Source organism: Eriocheir sinensis, chromosome 27 (assembly GCF_024679095.1).
Source record: "Eriocheir sinensis breed Jianghai 21 chromosome 27, ASM2467909v1, whole genome shotgun sequence".
Taxonomy (NCBI): domain Eukaryota; kingdom Metazoa; phylum Arthropoda; class Malacostraca; order Decapoda; family Varunidae; genus Eriocheir; species Eriocheir sinensis.
Genome location: NC_066535.1, coordinates 7,598,689 through 7,616,606, shown reverse-complemented (window position 1 = coordinate 7,616,606; position 17,918 = coordinate 7,598,689). Strand labels below are relative to the sequence as shown.

The following is a 17,918-nucleotide window of genomic DNA, read 5'->3' as shown; positions in this document are numbered from 1 at the left end:
ATACACTATAGCTGCGCAAAGTATATAAAGAACGATACACGAAAGAGACAAGACCGCTTACTTTCTCTATTCAAACTTTCTGAACCTTAAAATCGAGGGAAGGAATAAATCTCTCAAAGATATATATCAATCCTGGTTTGTTATGTATGTGTATGTGTGTGTGTGTGTGTGTGTGTGTGTGTGTGTGTGTGTGTGTGTGTGTGTGTGTGTGTGTGTGTCTACGTACGTTCTCTGCTCAAAACGATAATACAGCAAGCAGTACTCACCACATATGACGATGCCGGTGAGCAGACTGAGCGTTACTGTGCAGAATGTGGAGAATCTCTGCAGGAAAAAGATTAAAGACCGTTATAACATGGGAGGGAACAACTGTGTGTGTGTGTGTGTGGGGGTGGGGGGTTTAGAGAGGGGGGGGAGGGTAGGGGGCCAATAGACAGCATCCCTAAAGAAGAGTGTATGAGTTATAAAATGCATCACTAATTTTCACAGTCAAACATCAAAGAATAAAAACAAAAACAACAACAACACAGAAAACTGAATTAGTACGATGAGAAAGGGTTAAATATTCATGGAAGTATTCATAAAACAAATCTAAAAAAACATATAAAGGATGAAGTAAAAAGGTTTGGACAAAAGGAAGTAGTTATTCATAAGACTGTCCTAATAATGAACCTTAATATAAAGAGAAGATAGAGTGGAAGCGTGAGGAAAACTTCTTAGTCGTGTGAAGGGCAAGAGACGAGCGATTGCAGAAGATAATGTATAATAGAGATGAGATGGTGGAAGAAAAGACAGCATGAAGAGGCGAATATAAAAAAAGTGTCTAAATGAGGGAGAAACAGAGAAACGAATAAAACAGAATACTAAAGAACGTTAAACTAAAGCAAAAAAAACAAAACAGATCTAAGACAAAATATAGTAAAATAAGAGAAAGGAACCCAAACAAGACCACATGAAGAAGCCACAATGTCCTTACCTCTTTTCTGATGCCAGGGACGATGGTGAGGAAGGCCAGGAAGACGGTGAGGAAGAGGAGGATGATGGTGATGGTGGGCACATCGCCGGTGACGCTGGTGCGGTTGCTGTAGGCGTAGAGGGTTGGGCCGCCGTCTGAACGGAACGCGTCGAACCAGCCTCGCATCCTGCTCACCCTTTCTCTGGGACCCTAGGACGGTTCTGGGGGAGAAGGAGGAGGACAAGGACGTTAGCGAGAACATAAAGACAGACTCAAACACGACATTCACGCATAATTGCTCCTACTTTCATGTGTACTGCTCAGAATAGGGAGAATGACACGATCTATATGAATAAGGAATGGGGCGGTTCTGGGGGAGGAGAAGGACAAGGACGTTAGCGAGAACACAAGGACAGACTTAAACGCAGGACATTCACGCATAGTTTCCCCCTTTCCTCCACACACGAATAATTGCTCCTATTTTCATGTGTGCTGCTCAGAATGCAGTAAGAATAGCACGCCATAAAAACGTATTCTTCTGTTCATAATTCCTAAAGCCCCTCACATTATTTTTGCAGACAACATGATTAATTACTGTTCCTTCATTGAACTGTACTACTCAAAATACCGTCAGAATGGCACGATGTATGTGAATAAGAAATACCGTATTCTTCCATTCATATTTTCTAAAGCGTCAAGAGCATTGAGAAGGACTCGTGCATAGTATTGCCTTCCTGACTGGTACTGGTGAGAAAAAAAAAAAACCTCACTTCCAGCCTTGCACAGCCCCCATGTTCGCGTCACGATGGCAGGAAAGGGTACTGGCTTTACATAACAGCTTTACACTTCAATAGGCTTTACTTCCTTTACCCGTGAAATATTTATGCAGTTGAAGACTGGGAGAAAAAAAAATCAAGGCATAACATCTTTTCAGTTTCCTGCTTCAATCTCGTTCTTGACAAGGTCGTCCTGTGTGAAACAACAGATCACATGCACACACACACACACACACACACACACACACACAAAAAAAAAAAAAAAAGCTGAAGACCATCAACATATTATAGCTTCCAGGTTATTAGACACGCATACATAAGCAACATTCACAAACATGAAAAAAACCCCAGCATTATACAAACTCGTCTCAAATCAACGAAGATACTTAATTATCTTCATTACGCTTCGCCTGACATGAACAACTCGGTGCCAAATTCGGAAACGAGAAAATGAAAGAATAAAGAGTACGAGTAAGTGGACAGAAGAAATGGCCGGTGGAAATGTGATGGAGGATGGGACGAGGCCGCGTGATTTACCCGCCATCAGATCCGGGAGTGACAAGAAAAGCGAGTGTGAGTGAGTTAACAGGACTGGTGGCGGGCAGTGCTCAGCGTCGGTGTGTGTACAAGTGTCCTTCCCGAGCGTGACTCACGATTCCGCCGCTCTTTGTTCCCGCTCGACCATTCACGCCGCCGCACCCTCTCGACTCCCCAAGACTATTACTTCGCTGTTTATTCTTACTACTTAAATATATCGAAAACTATCGAAAGTTTGCCATTACAATTCAGATCCAGTCCTTTCGGCACCCACAAGAGTAGTTTACAGTATATTCTCACTTCTGTTTTTGTGAAACGAAATTGAAACCAAAATCTTGCAACACAACAAAGACCCAGGCCTTCCAGCAACCCGAAAGCAGCTCACGGTTTATTCTTGTCACTGTTTAGTGAATCGAAATCTGTCCAGAAAGCTTGACAAAAGAATTTAAAGTTGTAATAAAGGCAGGGCTCTGGTTACCACATCCACTTGCCTCCGAGCTCAGACAAACAGAAAGATAGATAGATAGATAGATAGATAGATAGACAAATATACACCTCACACAGACAGATGGATATATAGATAGGTAAATACAGAGATAGCAAGCCTGGATTGGGAAAGATGACACAACATTACCTGGTACTTGCTTACATATCGATTATTCATTGGTCGTGGATCTGTGGACTCTTTGGGGCCGATTACTGTAAAGAACTGAATGCTTTGAAATTTCTGTTCGAGTTTCTCTTTGGGGAAAAAAAAGTTCTTCCCATCTGGAGTTCACGGAAATAAAAGAGCCTCGCCCGAGGAGCCATTGTTTCCAGCCGAGCGAGGCAAGGCGTTAGTTTCAGCCCATTTACAGGTGACCCTAATGACCGGCAGAGGGCAGCCGGCAATTGTCTTCACTGGAACACTCTTTGCCCAGTCTGTCTCTCTGGATCACACGAAGAATAAAGCGGTTCATTACTCTATAAATATCTGTCTTGTTTGTCTCTGGATCCCACGAAGACTAAAGCGGATCATTACCTTAGAACACTTTGTCTTGCCTCTCTGGATCCCACGAAGACAATAGCGATATATTACTTCACAAAAATACTCTGCTGTGCCTGTTTCTGGATCCCACGAAGAATAAAGCGATTCATTACACGAACACTATACGCTGCCTGACTCTGGATCCCACGTAGACTTCAGCGATTCAATACTCCACTAGAACACTCTGTGCTGCCTGACTCTAGATCCCCCCCAAATTAAAACGATCCATTAATTCACTAGAACTCTTAGCCTTGCCTGTCTATCTCTGGATCCCACGAAGACTAGAGCGATTCATTACGCCAAAAAATATATGCTTGTGAACAGATGGGTGGGGGTAGAAGGGTGGTAGCACTGGGCCCACATTGTGGACACGTTCAGGCGTGATGCGCGTGATGGACGCCACCACCCCACACCACTTTTTTTTTCCACCACCGCACTTAAAACTACCCACCCCTGTCCTGAACACCAGACCGGAACCCGGACTCTAGAGGAAGCCGTCCCAAATCAAGAGAACGAGGGGGGGGGCATGAGCCAATGCAAGATGGATGGCGCCACTATACAACACTCGCCATGCCATGCCTGGCCTGACCATCAGGCCCCCCCTGAAAGAAGAGCCTGGGCCGACATCAGGGCCCCCCAGGCCCAGGAAGATACGGCGCAACGCAACAACACGAAAAAAAAAAAAAAAAAAAAGAGATTGAAAGTTACTTATGGGTGTCTGAGAAGGCGGTGAGAGGCGATTTCAGAGGCACTTTATAAGAGACAAGCGATTCATTGCACCAAAAGATAAATTAGAGTCTTGTGAAAAGATGTACTGGAAAGCACTTGTGTCTGTCTGTCTGAGAACCCGATGGGGATACGATTTCAAAGCCAGTTTTTAAAAGACAGTGACAGAAAGGACGAGAAAAAAACGACAGCAAGAGCAGCCAAAGACGCTTCAGGAAAATGTCTGCAGCTCAAACAAGCCTCCTTCCGATGCGCACAACGATCTCGCAATTGTTAAGATAAGAAAACAAAAATAGGATGGCTTTACTCTCAAATTGCAGACGAGGAAAATAAACATACTAAATTAAATTCTTTGTGGCCGGGGGCTCAATCTTGGCATGCATTAATCTATAAATAATACATCATCCTAAACGATCATTATATTCAGTAGATATCAACACCCACAGATCGCAATGAAGAGCCTCCCCCTCCCCCCTTCCCTCCCCACACCCACCCACCCACAAGCTGCCGCTATGACTGGAGGCGGAAAATGTGAAATTATGCACATGCTATTTTGTTCCCAGCTCTTGAGCTACATAGTTTTGAGCTCTTTCCTAATTTTCAGAGTAGACACCCTCACAAGGTCTTCGGGTTAAGCAATACAGTGTTGTCGACCCACATGGCGCACTTCTCGCCGCGGCCCTGAGGGGGGACGGGGGGCGAGGGCGAGGGTGGGAGGGGCTCTCTACTCCGGCCCTTAGCCACTTATTACTTACTTACTAAAAAAACATTCAAGACAAAAATAACTAACTCATATTCCAAGGAAAAAATATAAATAATATAAACATACCGTCAGCAGCGGCGATACAAAGACATTATTTGAACTTTACAACTCAACTCAATTCTAACTATTCTAACATATTTTTTTTTTTTTTTTAAAGATCCGAGGCGTCAAGTAAAGTAAACATAGGGAGCAAGATGAGCGGAGCGGCGGAGACTTCACTCCTCGGAAAAAAAAAAATCCCTGGTGCGGCGGCGAATTGCGCGAACGGAACACAGAAGCTTAGCCATTGACGGTGTGGTGTACTTTTTAATGGCCAACATCGAGGCCTAACCAATCCCCCGTAGAGTGACCTTTACACGACTAGGTCTGCGGCCACGGGAGAGGGGCGAGTGAACAGTCTGTCGGCGAGCCACGCACGACCTCTCCCCAGCCGCTAGCCGACTCCTCCCATGCAATAAAGGAATGTTACGCTCCTCGCCGACTCGAGGTGTCAGCCGGAGCGACTAACCGCGTCGTGGAACCAAACGTGAAACCGCACACACACAAAAAACTACATGATTATAACTTGTGTTCTTTGTATTATTATACGACTTTAAGGAATTCAGGTTGTAAATTCCCCATATTGTGTTGTTTGCTCGCTGCTTTTGGTGGTGTGAGTGAAGGGGGCGGCGAGCAGGGCTGGGGGAGGGCCGGAGAAGTGGAGGAGGGTGGAAGGGAGGAGATGGGGAAACAGAAACAGCTGCTAGTGGACGTTGTTGAGCAGCAGCTGGAGCGGTGACGAAACGCGGCCCGAACACGTCTGGACGGCGGCACAAGTATTACAATCACATGACAACTCACCGCAGCCTCTCTTGTAACCGGGGCGACATAACGACACGACGCGGCCTCGGGAGTGATGCAGAAGCTAATGAGATGTGCATAGCGATTAGCCTCGAGAGACAGCAAGCAACGCTCTACCTGTATTCATTATTCTCTCTCTCTCTCTCTCTCTCTCTCTCTCTCTCTCTCTCTCTCTCTCTCTCTCTCTCTCTCTCTCTCTCTCTCTCACACACACACTCTTACTAACGTTTTTCATACTATGCATTATCATATTCCGTGACAGCCGCAGCCAATGTTCCCCCGGTCCAGCAGATCAGCGCCTGCGTGGCAGAATCGACGCAGTAGACACCCGCCGTGAGCCCTAGAGTTCACTACGGGACAGACTGGCCGGCCGGACATGTTGTCCTGGGCCAGCTAGTGTCCTGAGGCTTGTGGACAGGGTTGTCATGGGGAAGCTCTTGTCAGATGAAGATAACCGAGGCAGCCAATGAGTGGAGGTGAGCGATAGGTATAATAACAGAAACCCTCACGCGGGGCGGCCTAGCACCGAGCCTCACCGAACCTCCTGCCGCGCCTGGCAACGTGATGTCCCAGGCGGTTACCTTTGGACCGCCGCCTGCACCGTTATCAAGGATTTGTCCGTCATTATGTAACCTCTGAAATATGACATTTGGTTCGAGTGGTCATGAAGAGAGTGAGTGGGCACGTGATCCTTAGCGTGACGTATTACTTAGGCGGTGCCCAGACGCCGCCGGTCAAGAAACTGTTACAAGGCCGCGCAGCCTCAGGAAGACGCTCCAGCGGGTTTTTGTCCCGGCAGATAATCGTCTCAGCATCTTGGCGTGAAGCGCAACTATTCCCAGTTATAAAAAAAACTGTTTGTCAGAGGGAAGGACCGGTTTTGGGGCCTGGGCGGCGAGGGTGAGGGTGATAGTTCGAGGAGCTTCAAGTCATACCGAGGGCACTGTGTTACAAGACCGTCTTCATTCTGGAAATACTGCCGCCTGAGCCCCTGAGCCCCCCGCTCAGGGGTTCAGGCGGCAGTATTTCCAGAATGAAGACGGTCTTGTAACACAGTGCCCGCAGTGTGACTTGCTGATCTTTGGCTCCTCATTCATGACGCACGAAAAGCTCCCAGACTTTTTTTTCTCAGCGTGAGGCGGACCGCTACCTGTCGAGCATTGGCTGTTTCTAACCGGCGGTTGCTGGCCCAGCGGCGGCCACTGAGCACAGGCCTTGCAAGGATGTTAATGCTTTTCTTTTATTACCGACAAGTGCGAGTCAACCAAATATTCTTTGTAAAGTGTTGAAAAAACGCGACGGACACGACAGTCATGTAGTACTGAAACACAGGCAATCAAAGTAAGCAATACTATATAATGCCTCAGAGAGACACGCCTTCAATCTCAGTTCCATTATTTGTTAGAAAATAAATTTACAGGAGAATAAAAAAGCTCCGCCGGTGCAGCCCCAACACCTCTCACTTTCATCCTCTACGAGCGATGCGGACGGCCTTGGCAGCAGGCCAGGCGGGAAGACTTGCCTCCCCACCCCCGTCATCAGCTCGGGGGAGGCTGCCGCTGCTGTTGTTGTTCGCTCACGAGGCTGATGCAGCAGAATTAATGGACCCATTACCGCTACTCATCAGTATGGCTAGGGAAGGTGTGTGTCTAACCAGGCCACGAGGACCCCTGGTTCATGCCACCACCCCCAGCACGAGGCTGCCGTTGCGGGGGGTGGCTGGCGCCGGTGTTTAGGGCCCGCCCTTGAAAGCCGAGGTGCAGGTCGAGTGAGCCGCATTATAGACGGCTCTCATGCGCACCGACACGAGGGTCTGCGGCGCCTCCTTCGTGTCGTGCTGCTGCGAGTCGTGTGTGGCAGCGGAAGTATGCTCTTAGTAGCCTCTGATGAATGTCCTCGAGGCCTGAACGTCCTGTGCCGTGAGATTTTGCTGCTGATACACGGGATGCCTTGTGTTGCCTCACTCCTCTGCCTCTCCTTCTGCTCCTAGCTACCTCACTACTCTAAACACGCATCAGTGCCTATTTGTTCACGGGGCTTAGCCTGGCTACTCTTTTGTTGCCATTTATTCCCATTTCCCACTCTCACTTTGCCACCATTGATCTATATATCTGTTCTTGCCACAATGGCGCCTCACTTCTCTAACCGCTACACGGATACGAGCGACGACTTTGCATGATATCGGTGTCGTATATTATATGCCTAAGTTTATAAGTAGTCAAAGGAAAAAACACTCAGAAAGTAACCTGTTTTTTCCTTGTTCGTTCAGCAGCTGAGACTATCAGTATCGCAAACAATCTGAAGAAGCCGTCCATCCGCAGGCGACGCAGACATGATGGAGGCAAACAAAAGCGGGAACGAGTGGGTCACAGGGGAGCCCCTCTACCCCCCGCCCTCCCACACGCTCCCCGGTCAGGGGGGTCGGCCGCGGCGTCGGCTGCGTCACCCAACCAAAGATAGAAATGTTCTCAAGCTATCGTTTTCTATGCCGGAGAGCAAATCACGCAATCCACCTGTGAAGGCTTAACAAGGGCTGCTTACATTTGGGATAACGCACCAACGCATACATACAGGCCAGGTGTCCCAGGCCGGAACAGGTGTTCAAGTGTATTCAGTGCTGAGTGTGCACAGATGTATGAAGGAGGCGTGGAAGGGCGACTCCTGTAGGCGGAACATGTAACAGGCGACAAAGAGGCTCGTCGGGTATTTAAAGGCAATACAGTGAATGGTAATTAACTTTATATGAGTCTTGCTCTGAAAGAAAGAAAAAACTATTGAGAAAATTAATGATATATACGGCAATGAATAGTGAGAGAAAGAATGAGAAAGAAAAGCGGCGCCAGAATCTTTAAACACCTACTAGAATGCTACAAACGCACATTCCCCAGACTATAAGGAATGCTACAAACACACACCTGGCAGCCCAAACACTGACCACACTTCACATTCCGTGCTATAATTAGAACCTCAAAGTGACTTCCAATCACGCCCTCGCCACACTGCTTTACCCTTCGCCCTCCCGCGGTCAGGATCACCGAGGCATCAGAGTAGAGTGCCTTCAGACTGTTCTTCAGGTCAGCGTCGTGATGGTAACAACAACAAACCTGTGCCATGGGATCGACCTCTCCTCCTGGCCCGCCGTGCGCCTCTGGTCCTCTGAGGCCGCGAGGGATCACCAAAAGACGACGATCACTTTCATCTGGTGACTCACTCATAAAAATCTTGCTATTCAGTCAGCTGATGACAAAGAAACACATTTTTTTTTCCTTTTTGCAGGAGAATCACTTCAAGCACCCACGGCCTTAAGAAGCTGGTTTTCATTCACTGTTCAATCAACAAACTCGGTGCCGGGACGGTGTATTCATTGCTGTGTCCATCACGTCACTGCAAGCACAAACACTGCACTGGATTGCTTCACTGCGCGGCGTACGTTAAGCTCCCAAGCCAAGCCAGACCCCGCGCGGCAGACTCCGAGGCGAGGAGAAGACTGACCGCGAGCCGATCCTTCGCTCCCGCCCAACCTGCCGCGGCGAGAGTACAGACGCTGTAAAATGTCATGGCGTCCGTCACGAGGGGTGGCGCTGTGCTTGTCGTCGGGGGGGCCCTAATCCCCATCGAGACAATGCAGCTCGTGTCCCCGTCACGCCGGCACAGGCGAAGGGGACGACTTCCAATGAATAGTCACGACGGATCAATCGAGCGAGCAGTCTCATGGCGCAGCGCTGAGGCACCGGTCACCTCTCCCCCTTCGTCACTTTCTTACACAAATAAAAAACTAAATTGAAGATAAACTTAAACATCACTTCTCTCTCTCTCTCTCTCATCACCTATACAGTTGGCTCAATTGTCTGAATTACTGTCAAAGTTAGGGCCGATGGATAACATATCTGTTTTTTTTTTCTGTTAAGGCCAAGAGGAACAGTGGCAGGCCGTCGGGGGCGCCTCGCTGGCCTTCATGCACAAAACATTGAAGGTTTGGTGGCCGCGTCACGTCACGCAACAACTTCACCTCTGGAAAGAATACTTTTTTTATCACGGCATTTTATTTTCAGTGATCGACGGGCCGGAGACTTGATGAGCAAGGCATTGAATTGCTATAGTCATCGAGGGTGAGAACACTCGACTTGCTTGTGCAGCCAATTTGGAAATAACTCGTTGAGAAACAAGTTGGTGAGTTATTAGACGTACTGTACCGATCTCAGTGGACAAACACCGTTGACGGGTGTGAAGGTCAGGGAACATGTAGCAGACAGGAGGGCTACATGACCTGCACAACCCGGGGTTGTCGATACTGAGAGAGATTGACAGATAAACAAACATCTACTTTGGCAACGTCATGAAAGAGTTGCCACGCTGTAGCGCTCTTCATCAAGCCCCAATATTTACTTACAGGAAAAGAAGTGTGAAAACATGGGGGCCCACAAACACTGACCTGTCTTACCAAATTATCACCCGTGAGGAAGACGGCCCCTGCTCGCCCCGCCTTCTATTTAAAACGAGAAATATCCCACAATACTGCGACACCCCGAGCCTTGCGTCAGTATCTACAAGCTGTTTCACCTGGAAACAATGGTACAAAAACAATGGCAAACCTTTGGTCAGTAAAAAGAGGCAGTTTCGCAAGATGCTTAGTGAACCAGCGGGAGCGAATGACCGACGGACGAGCTGTGCGTGCTTAAGTGCTAATTCCTGGTCTGACTGTTTCCCTCCATAAATTTCTTTTCGTCTGTTTTTTCCCTGCTCCTTCACACAACTCGCTCCTCCCCCTGCAGTTGCAATCCTTATTCACGAGGCGTGTCGGCCTACAGGCACGACAATGATACTGTTTGCACTGCTACGCCAACACACCCGCGCAGAGCACATGCTAGCCTCGGTAGGCTTGGCTGGCGGCGGCTTGTGTGACTGTCATGAGACACGACTGAGTCTCATTAAGGCAGTGGGGGGAAAATAGAAGTTAAAATTTGCCGCACAGCGTGATTGAAGAAAAAGCTAGGTTAGGTGCGACATGCTGAAACAGCTCACAGCAAATACAAGAGTTGATTATGCAGCCACAGAAGCGGAGATAAAAATTACGTTAAGGACAATAGTGTGTGCTTTGCCTCACAATGAAAGGCTTGTCTCTCAGGCTGTCGTCCTTCTCAGCCACCCCACAACTTCCTCGTCACTGCATCGCCATTTAGTTCATTGTCCTTCCTTGTCACCTGATGTGTCTCACGTAGGAAAAAGAAGTGTAAGCAGGTGATTGACCTTACATAAAAATATTAGGAAAAAAGAGACAAGCATTTGGGTACGTCACAAAACAACAAGGAGGCATATACGGTAAATCATGAGATAAAAAGTAGTAAGGGAGGGAGGTAAAGGAACGAACGGAAAGGGTTAAGAAGAGAGAGGGAAAAGAGGTGAGCGAACGAGGAGGATTCAAGGATATGAGGGAGGTAAAGATTAGAGCAAGGAAAGGGAAAGTGAGGAAGATAAGAGCGGGATGAGGGATTCGGAAAAAGGGAAGTAAGAAAAGAGAAGGAAGAAAGAAGGGAAGGAATGATAAGGGAAAGGGAGGAGTGCGGAAGAAAAGAGAGCGATGAGGGATGCGGTAAAAGGGAGGTAAAATATGACAGAGGAAAGAAATGAAGGAAAGATACAGGGATGGGAGTGCGGAAGGAAAGAGAAGGACGAGGGGGAAGGAAAGTACGAAAAGAGAGGAAGGGAAGAAGTGAAGAAATGATACGGAAATGGGAGAAGTGAAGAAGGGAAAAAAAGAGGGAAGGAGGAAGGGAACCCAGGCGCATTGAGGTCCAAAGGGCATGATGTCACAGGAGAAGGAAGAGGAGTTCAGGATCTGCCGTGTGAGTCTCCTACAGACACCAAAATATACACCACTGAACGACAGGCTCAGAAAGGCGACTCCTAGCAGTGGTTCCTTACTTTTAATTTACTGGACGTAGCAAAACGACAAACCAAACAATATAATCATGATGTGTTTAGGAGGAGCCGTGTGTCTCGCGTGATCCTGTCAGCCTAAGCGATGCAAAGGACGACTCAAAGACTGGGCGAGGAAGGTGAGTCGTGTGGAATTAGGGAAGGGCAAGCTGTTGGGAGGCAGTGACCGAACGGGCAACGCAAAAAAGAGAGAGAGAGAGAGAGAGAGAGAGAGAGAGAGAGAGAGAGAGAGAGAGAGAGAGAGAGAGAGAGAGAGAGAGAGAGAGAGAGAGAGAGAGAGAGAGAGAGAGAGAGAGAGAGAGAGAGAGAGAGAGAGAGAGAGAGAGAGAGAGAGAGAGAGAGAGAGAGAGGGCAATGGACAAAAACATTACGATTAGGATATTCTGCTCAGGATTTGCCGTGTTTTTTTCTTTCTCTCTCTCTCTCTCTCTCAGTCAGGCGCCGCGACGAATAACTCTGGACTTGTGAGTGTGGTTAGTTTAGGAAGGGTCAGCGCTTGAAGTGAAATGCCATACTATAACTGACAAAAGCAACAAATATGAGAAAGGAAAAAAATAACGGGTAACTAATAACGATAAAAAGTGGATGAAATAGTTTTCAGGACATACAAGAAAGGAAGGTAATTTAGATGAAAATCAATTCTGCCATGTAATTTTGATAAATGTTTTCTTTTATGTGATTGACTCATTACTGAGTTTCTTGTTTATTTTCATAACATGATTCTTTTAACTTTATCTTAATGTACTGGACGTTTGACTTGATGAGGAACAGCCACATCTTTAGGTGTTGCAATAAAATACTAATCATAAAGCAATGTTTGCCTAGGGAGTTTGTAGTCTGCCCGGCAAACGAGAATTACTTTGTTGAGCGCTCGGGATAGTAAAATATCTGTTTCCGTTGAACATTCACAAAGAAAATAGATAAAAAATATATCAGTAAAAACACAATTGTTTTTGCAGAAACAATTCCTTTGACACGTCATGATGCCGAGAACACGTCAGCGGCGGCCCTGCTCGGGGCGGGGCGGGGCGGCGCTGGAGGAGGAGCGGCGAGGGGAGAACATGATGCACTGGACACGCCCTCCTTCCTCTCCCTGGTGCTGGTGGTTAGGGGGAAGGAAGCAGCACGGGAGGGCCCATCGTGATAACTTTCCCCCAACTGATTAATAATATGCGTCCAGGAAACACTCATGAAGTCCGGCACCTTGTCACGCTCAAAGCGCCTCTAAGGTTAAATATCAAATCTCCATTGATGAGATTAATTTGGAACAAACTCATAAACGAGAATTGATAACATGGAAAGCAATGTCTGCTGCGGTGGCAGTCATAACAACGTGGGTTTGCTTGATTTTAGTCACGAGGTTCCTGTAGGAGATGAGACTGCCCGAAGAACGGCGGTATTGGGACGCTGGGCAAACACTGACAACTTGAGGGACTTCAGGAGGTGAGGAGGACATGATGCGTGTCGGGGCAACACACGCCCTGCCTCAGCCATAAGACTCAATACCAACAAAAAACAAGTTGAACGTATGCAAAAAGAGAACACTGATAACAGGATAACGTGCTTGTCTCGACTTGCAAACACTATTTTGAACCATCGAAAAGACAAAAAGTTCACTAAATGACGAGTGAACGGCGCGTGCTAATTCGTGAGTGAGGTGACTGGCCACTAACCGAACGAGCCACTTTATACGTCGAGCAAGATTGGCAAGAAAGATCACTTTAACAAAGAAACGTACCACGCTCAAAGTGTTGTGTGACTTCTCTTGAGAGTGGGCGCAACATCCTAACTCCTTGCCGGGCGAAAGACAACTGATAAAAGAAGGGCGGGACACGGTCTTACCTTCACGGGTTATGCTCTTCCCAGTCCTGTCGTGACAGCCTTCAGCGACAGTGACGACGCTCCTCCGGCGGAACCTGCTTTCACTGTTGACTTTCAAGAAATGCGGCACGTATGGCCCAGGACAACACGCGTCTCTGAGATAAACCACTTCAGTCCCGGTAGCACTAAGTAAGGACTAGATGAAGTAAATATTCCGTGCCCAGGAGGTAGGAACTGGGAGCACCATAAAAGGGAGGGTGTGTGTGCCGCGCGGCGTGGTGAGTGGAGGCTGCGTGCGAGGCGCGGGGTGGTGATGTTGATGGCAGGGCGCGAGGCACAACACTGTCCTGCTCGGGTCCCAGTTGCCGAGGTCAACCGCGCAAGCTTGTAATGGGATTCCCCAGTGCCGCGCGTGAGGCGTGAGGCTGCCTCGCGCCGCCCACAAATTGTGACGTGGCCACTCAGGGTAGTGACGTAACCGTGACGTACATATAGCCGCGGGTGGGGGCTTGGCGGGAGAGGGGGGTACGTAGCCAGGATTATGGTCAGATCCAATCATTCTGTTCTCTCGCTCAGATGGAAGCACTGCATTTGATTAACACCTCAGATATAAAACCGTAGGACACGACTTCGTAATATTTATTCCATTACTGTAGTGTCTTTCCTCTGGGCAACATCAGCCGACCAATAAGAGTCCAGTGACCAGCGAGTCTCACCGCCACCACGCGGCTGCCAGAGTCATTTTTTTTCACCAGTGGGGAGGCTGTCGAGCAACTTGGGTGTTTTCCTGTTCGTTGCGCCTCGCAGGAAGACTTCGGCCGTCGCGGTGCTGTCATTCCCACTCAGGGAAAGGTTTACTTAAAGTCTGGGCGGGTGGGGAAGGAGGGTTTTAGTGTGCTAAATTAATGCTTAGTTGTGGTTCATTGCTTTTCTAATTTCCATTCCTTCTCATCGAGGAAACTGAATTTATCGTATTAATTAAATGTAGAGCTTGAACGCTATAAAAAAACGACGTGTTTCCTACTCAAAGGGAGGCAGGGGCAGCTGGCCGCCCTCTCTCCTCTCAGTGGGTCAGCGAGTAAAGAGGAAAACTTCCGTGGGATGATCCCCTCCACTTTCTTCACGCAGGTAGGAAGGTGAGGGATGACGGGCTCCCAGAGGTGAGCCCCGAGAAAATGGTTATTGTGTGGCGGGGAAGGTGGAAGGAGCACCGACAGGAGATGAGTGAAGGGAGGAGAGGAAGGAAAATAGGGAGTAAGGAAGGTGGAGAGGGAGGGATGGAGATAAGTGAAGGGAGGGAGGAAAGAGGGAGTAAGGAAGGGGGAGAGGGAGGGATGGAGAGGACCTATTAAGAAGGCCTTGGATGGAGGGGGAACTAAAGGGATATGAAAAACTGGAGGAAGGAAGGGAAGAGGGTGGGGGGGGGGAGGGAGGGAAAGGAGGGAAAGAGGGGGGGGGAGGAAATAATGGATAAGGTACTGGCTGGTATGGACAAGAGGCTTAGGTAGGTACGGTCGAGGCCAAGATAATGAGGAGAGAGACAAGAAAAAAATAAATAAAGTGGGAGAGGAAAGCTATTATTGAGGGATGATGAAATAATGAATAGTAGGTAAGAAAAATAATGTCTCGAAAGTATTACACCACAACCAGACCAAAACCACATTGACATCATGTCCATGAGAAAAAAAGAACCTAAATAACAAAGTCATCAAGAGACATATAGGAATTTAATAATAGAAGGTGTTAGAAAACGCTGTATTGAGTGGAGTCGGAGAAGAAAAGGATCTAAGAAAGAAGGTAGTCTTAAAATATTTCAAACTTCCAAGTAAACAAAGGTAAATAAAACGACTTAAGCAAGAAAGTAAGACTGAGGCATTTTCAAATTATATATAAAAACAGATAAACAAAACGCAAAGAGTAATTTTGAGACCTTTCCAAATGCAAAATAACAAGAGACAAATAAAATGACGTAAACAAAAGAGTAATTTTGAGGCATGAATAAAAAGAGAAAACAATAAATTTAAGTAAAAATATAAAATCAAATAAAGGAAACGACGTGAGTGAATAGTTTATTACTGAGCCGAGCCAAGGAGCGTCAGGTTTAACAGGAGGAGGCCGCCTCGGAGGTTCTTCCCGTGACGGAGACTAATGGTAAGAATGGCCGAAGAGGTTCACGTTTAGGGGAGCCAGACCCGGGGATCCCCCAGGTCGGCCCGCCAGAAACACCAACCCACGCTCACGCCGACTTCTCTTCCTCTTTCACCCCCTTTTCTCTCTCTCTCTCTCTCTCTCTCTCTCTCTCTCTCTCTCTCTCTCTCTCTCTTGCAGCTGTTCGTCCTTCTCTTCCTGGTTTTGCTCCTCCTCTTCATCCTCCCCATTCTGCTCTAACTCATCCACTTCCTCCTCCTCTTTATTGCCCTAATCTCCTGCTTCTGCTTATTTTCCAATTTCATCTGCTTTTGCTTCTCCGTTTCTATTCATTCTGTGTCTCTTCCTCCTTCCCAGCCTCCTCCTCCTCTTCCTCCTCCTCTTCCTCCTCCTCCTCCTCCTCCTCCTCGTCCTCCTCCTCCTCCTCCTCCTCCAGCTCTTCAACGTCATAAGAACGAGACACTGGGAAAAAAGATCTTGGGAATATAATGAAAACCAGTTTTGCAGGAAGAACTTTTTTTGCTTTTCTTCTTTCCGAAAAAATAAATAGGAAATTTTAAAGTTAATCGGGGCATCCTGGGACGTTCCCTGTCGCTGGGTGGGTTAGTCCAGATACCCGCAGCGACCATACAAGCACCTCGCCCTGCCAGTTTTTTCGCCCTCCCATCCACCTCCCCTAGGACGTCATCTCTCCAGCTTCCTTCTCTGTCTCCTCAGGTTATTCTCTCAGTCTTGTTTTCTTCATACATCATCTGATTCTTGTTTCTTCCTTCAAACTCTCCATCCATCCTACAACCTCTGCTCTCTTTTATCCTACACCTACTTTGGCTATACAGGCAGCGAGAAGATTACTTTATACTGCCGCATCGAAATCTCCTTGAGGATTACTTTATACTACCGCATCGATGTTTCTGTTCTGTCTCGCTGTTTTTCTTTTTTTTCCTTTTGACCCCCTTTCTTAATTTCTCTTTTTCTTTCTTTCTTTCTCCCTTCTTCGACTTCCAATTTCTTTTTATCTTATGCCCCCCCTCTTACTCTCCCTCCCCCTCCTCCTCCTCCTCTTCCTCCTCCCCTTTCTCCTTATGCCGACCTGTTCCTTTCTTTAATACATTTCACACTCATTCTCAGGTGTCAAAAGTTTCTCCACACCTAATTCTACTATTTTTTTTGTCTACTTTTTAATCGGTTTACTTTACTTGACCTCACACTAAAGTTAATATTTCTCTGTTTTTCGCCTTTTTTTTTCATACTCTCTCAAACTTAAAAAGGAGCCAAATGAGTGTAACCGAGAGAGAGAGAGAGAGAGAGAGAGAGAGAGAGAGAGAGAGAGAGAGAGAGAGAGAGAGAGAGAGAGAGAGAGAGAGAGAGAGAGAGAGAGAGAGAGAGAGAGAGAGAGAGAGAGAGAGAGAGAGAGAGAGAGAGAGAGAGAGAGAGAGAGAGAGAGAGAGAGAGAGAGAGAGAGAGAGAGAGAGAGAGAGAGAGAGAGAGAGAGAGAGAGAGAGAGAGACGATAGTTATGCTCCCAATCACTTTCCTGTTCTGCAAAAAAAAAAAAAAAAAAAAAAAAAGTGGTGACGTCGCTCTTCAGGAATGCCTTCACTACCTTTCTCCATCCACCTCGTCTTCCTTCCACTTATCTCTCCACCAACTCCCCTACCTCCGTTTCCTCTACCCTTCACTCTCTATCCCTTTTCCCCTTCCTTTCCTTCTCTTTACTATCCCCTTATTCCATACTCCTTACACACTCTACTCATAACCCACTACTGTTTTTACCACTCATCATTCATTACCTCCTACCCTTCCTTCTCTTCGCTCTCCTTCACTCCCTATTCTTCACTCCATTCCCTACCAATATATTTCTTACCACACAACTAACTACTCTTTATCCCTATTCCCAAACACTCTATTCCTTTCTTTATTCCCTATCCACACCGTTTATCTTTTGCCCTAATCCCTTATCCTTAACCTTCTATCCTCCTATCCACTGCTTCTTATTTCTACTCCTATCCTCTACTATCTATACCGTCCCGTTGTCTTTTATCATAATCCCTTATTCTCTACATTCTACCCTCTATTTTCTATCCTTATTGCTCTTTATCTCCTACTTTCTGTTCCCTACTCAAGTCGTTTACTTATCCTACTTATACCATTATCTATTCCTACTCCTTAACACTCTACTCCCTATTCCAACCCCTATCTTTTATCCTGACCCTTTATCCTCTAGCCTGTGTCTGTGTCTACCTTTGCTTTCTATTCCTTACTCATTCCATTTTGTTCTCTCTCTCTCTCTCTCTCTCTCTCTCTCTCTTACTTTCTTCTCCAAGCCCTTTACCATTTAATCCTTGCCCTCTAGCCCCAATCACTTGACACTTTCCCGTACTCCTCCACC

General features: G+C 47.2%; 1 protein-coding gene across 4 annotated transcripts in view; it reads right to left on the bottom strand.

Annotated features, from left to right (window-relative positions):
- Nucleotides 1-17,918, bottom strand: part of LOC127004057 (dual oxidase maturation factor 1-like) — a 63,623-nt gene that overhangs the window by 19,393 nt on the left and 26,312 nt on the right. For 3 of the 4 annotated variants that reach the window (XM_050871341.1, XM_050871340.1, XM_050871343.1), the window contains exons 2-3: nt 977-1,176; nt 267-324 (exon numbers count right to left, since the gene is read on the bottom strand). In XM_050871341.1, coding sequence (XP_050727298.1) covers nt 267-324; nt 977-1,141 — 223 coding nt within the window. In that variant the 5' untranslated portion in view covers nt 1,142-1,176. Of the gene's footprint in view, nt 1-266; nt 325-976; nt 1,177-13,403; nt 13,686-17,918 lie in introns of those variants that run through there. The other variant, XM_050871342.1, reaches the window with a different exon arrangement.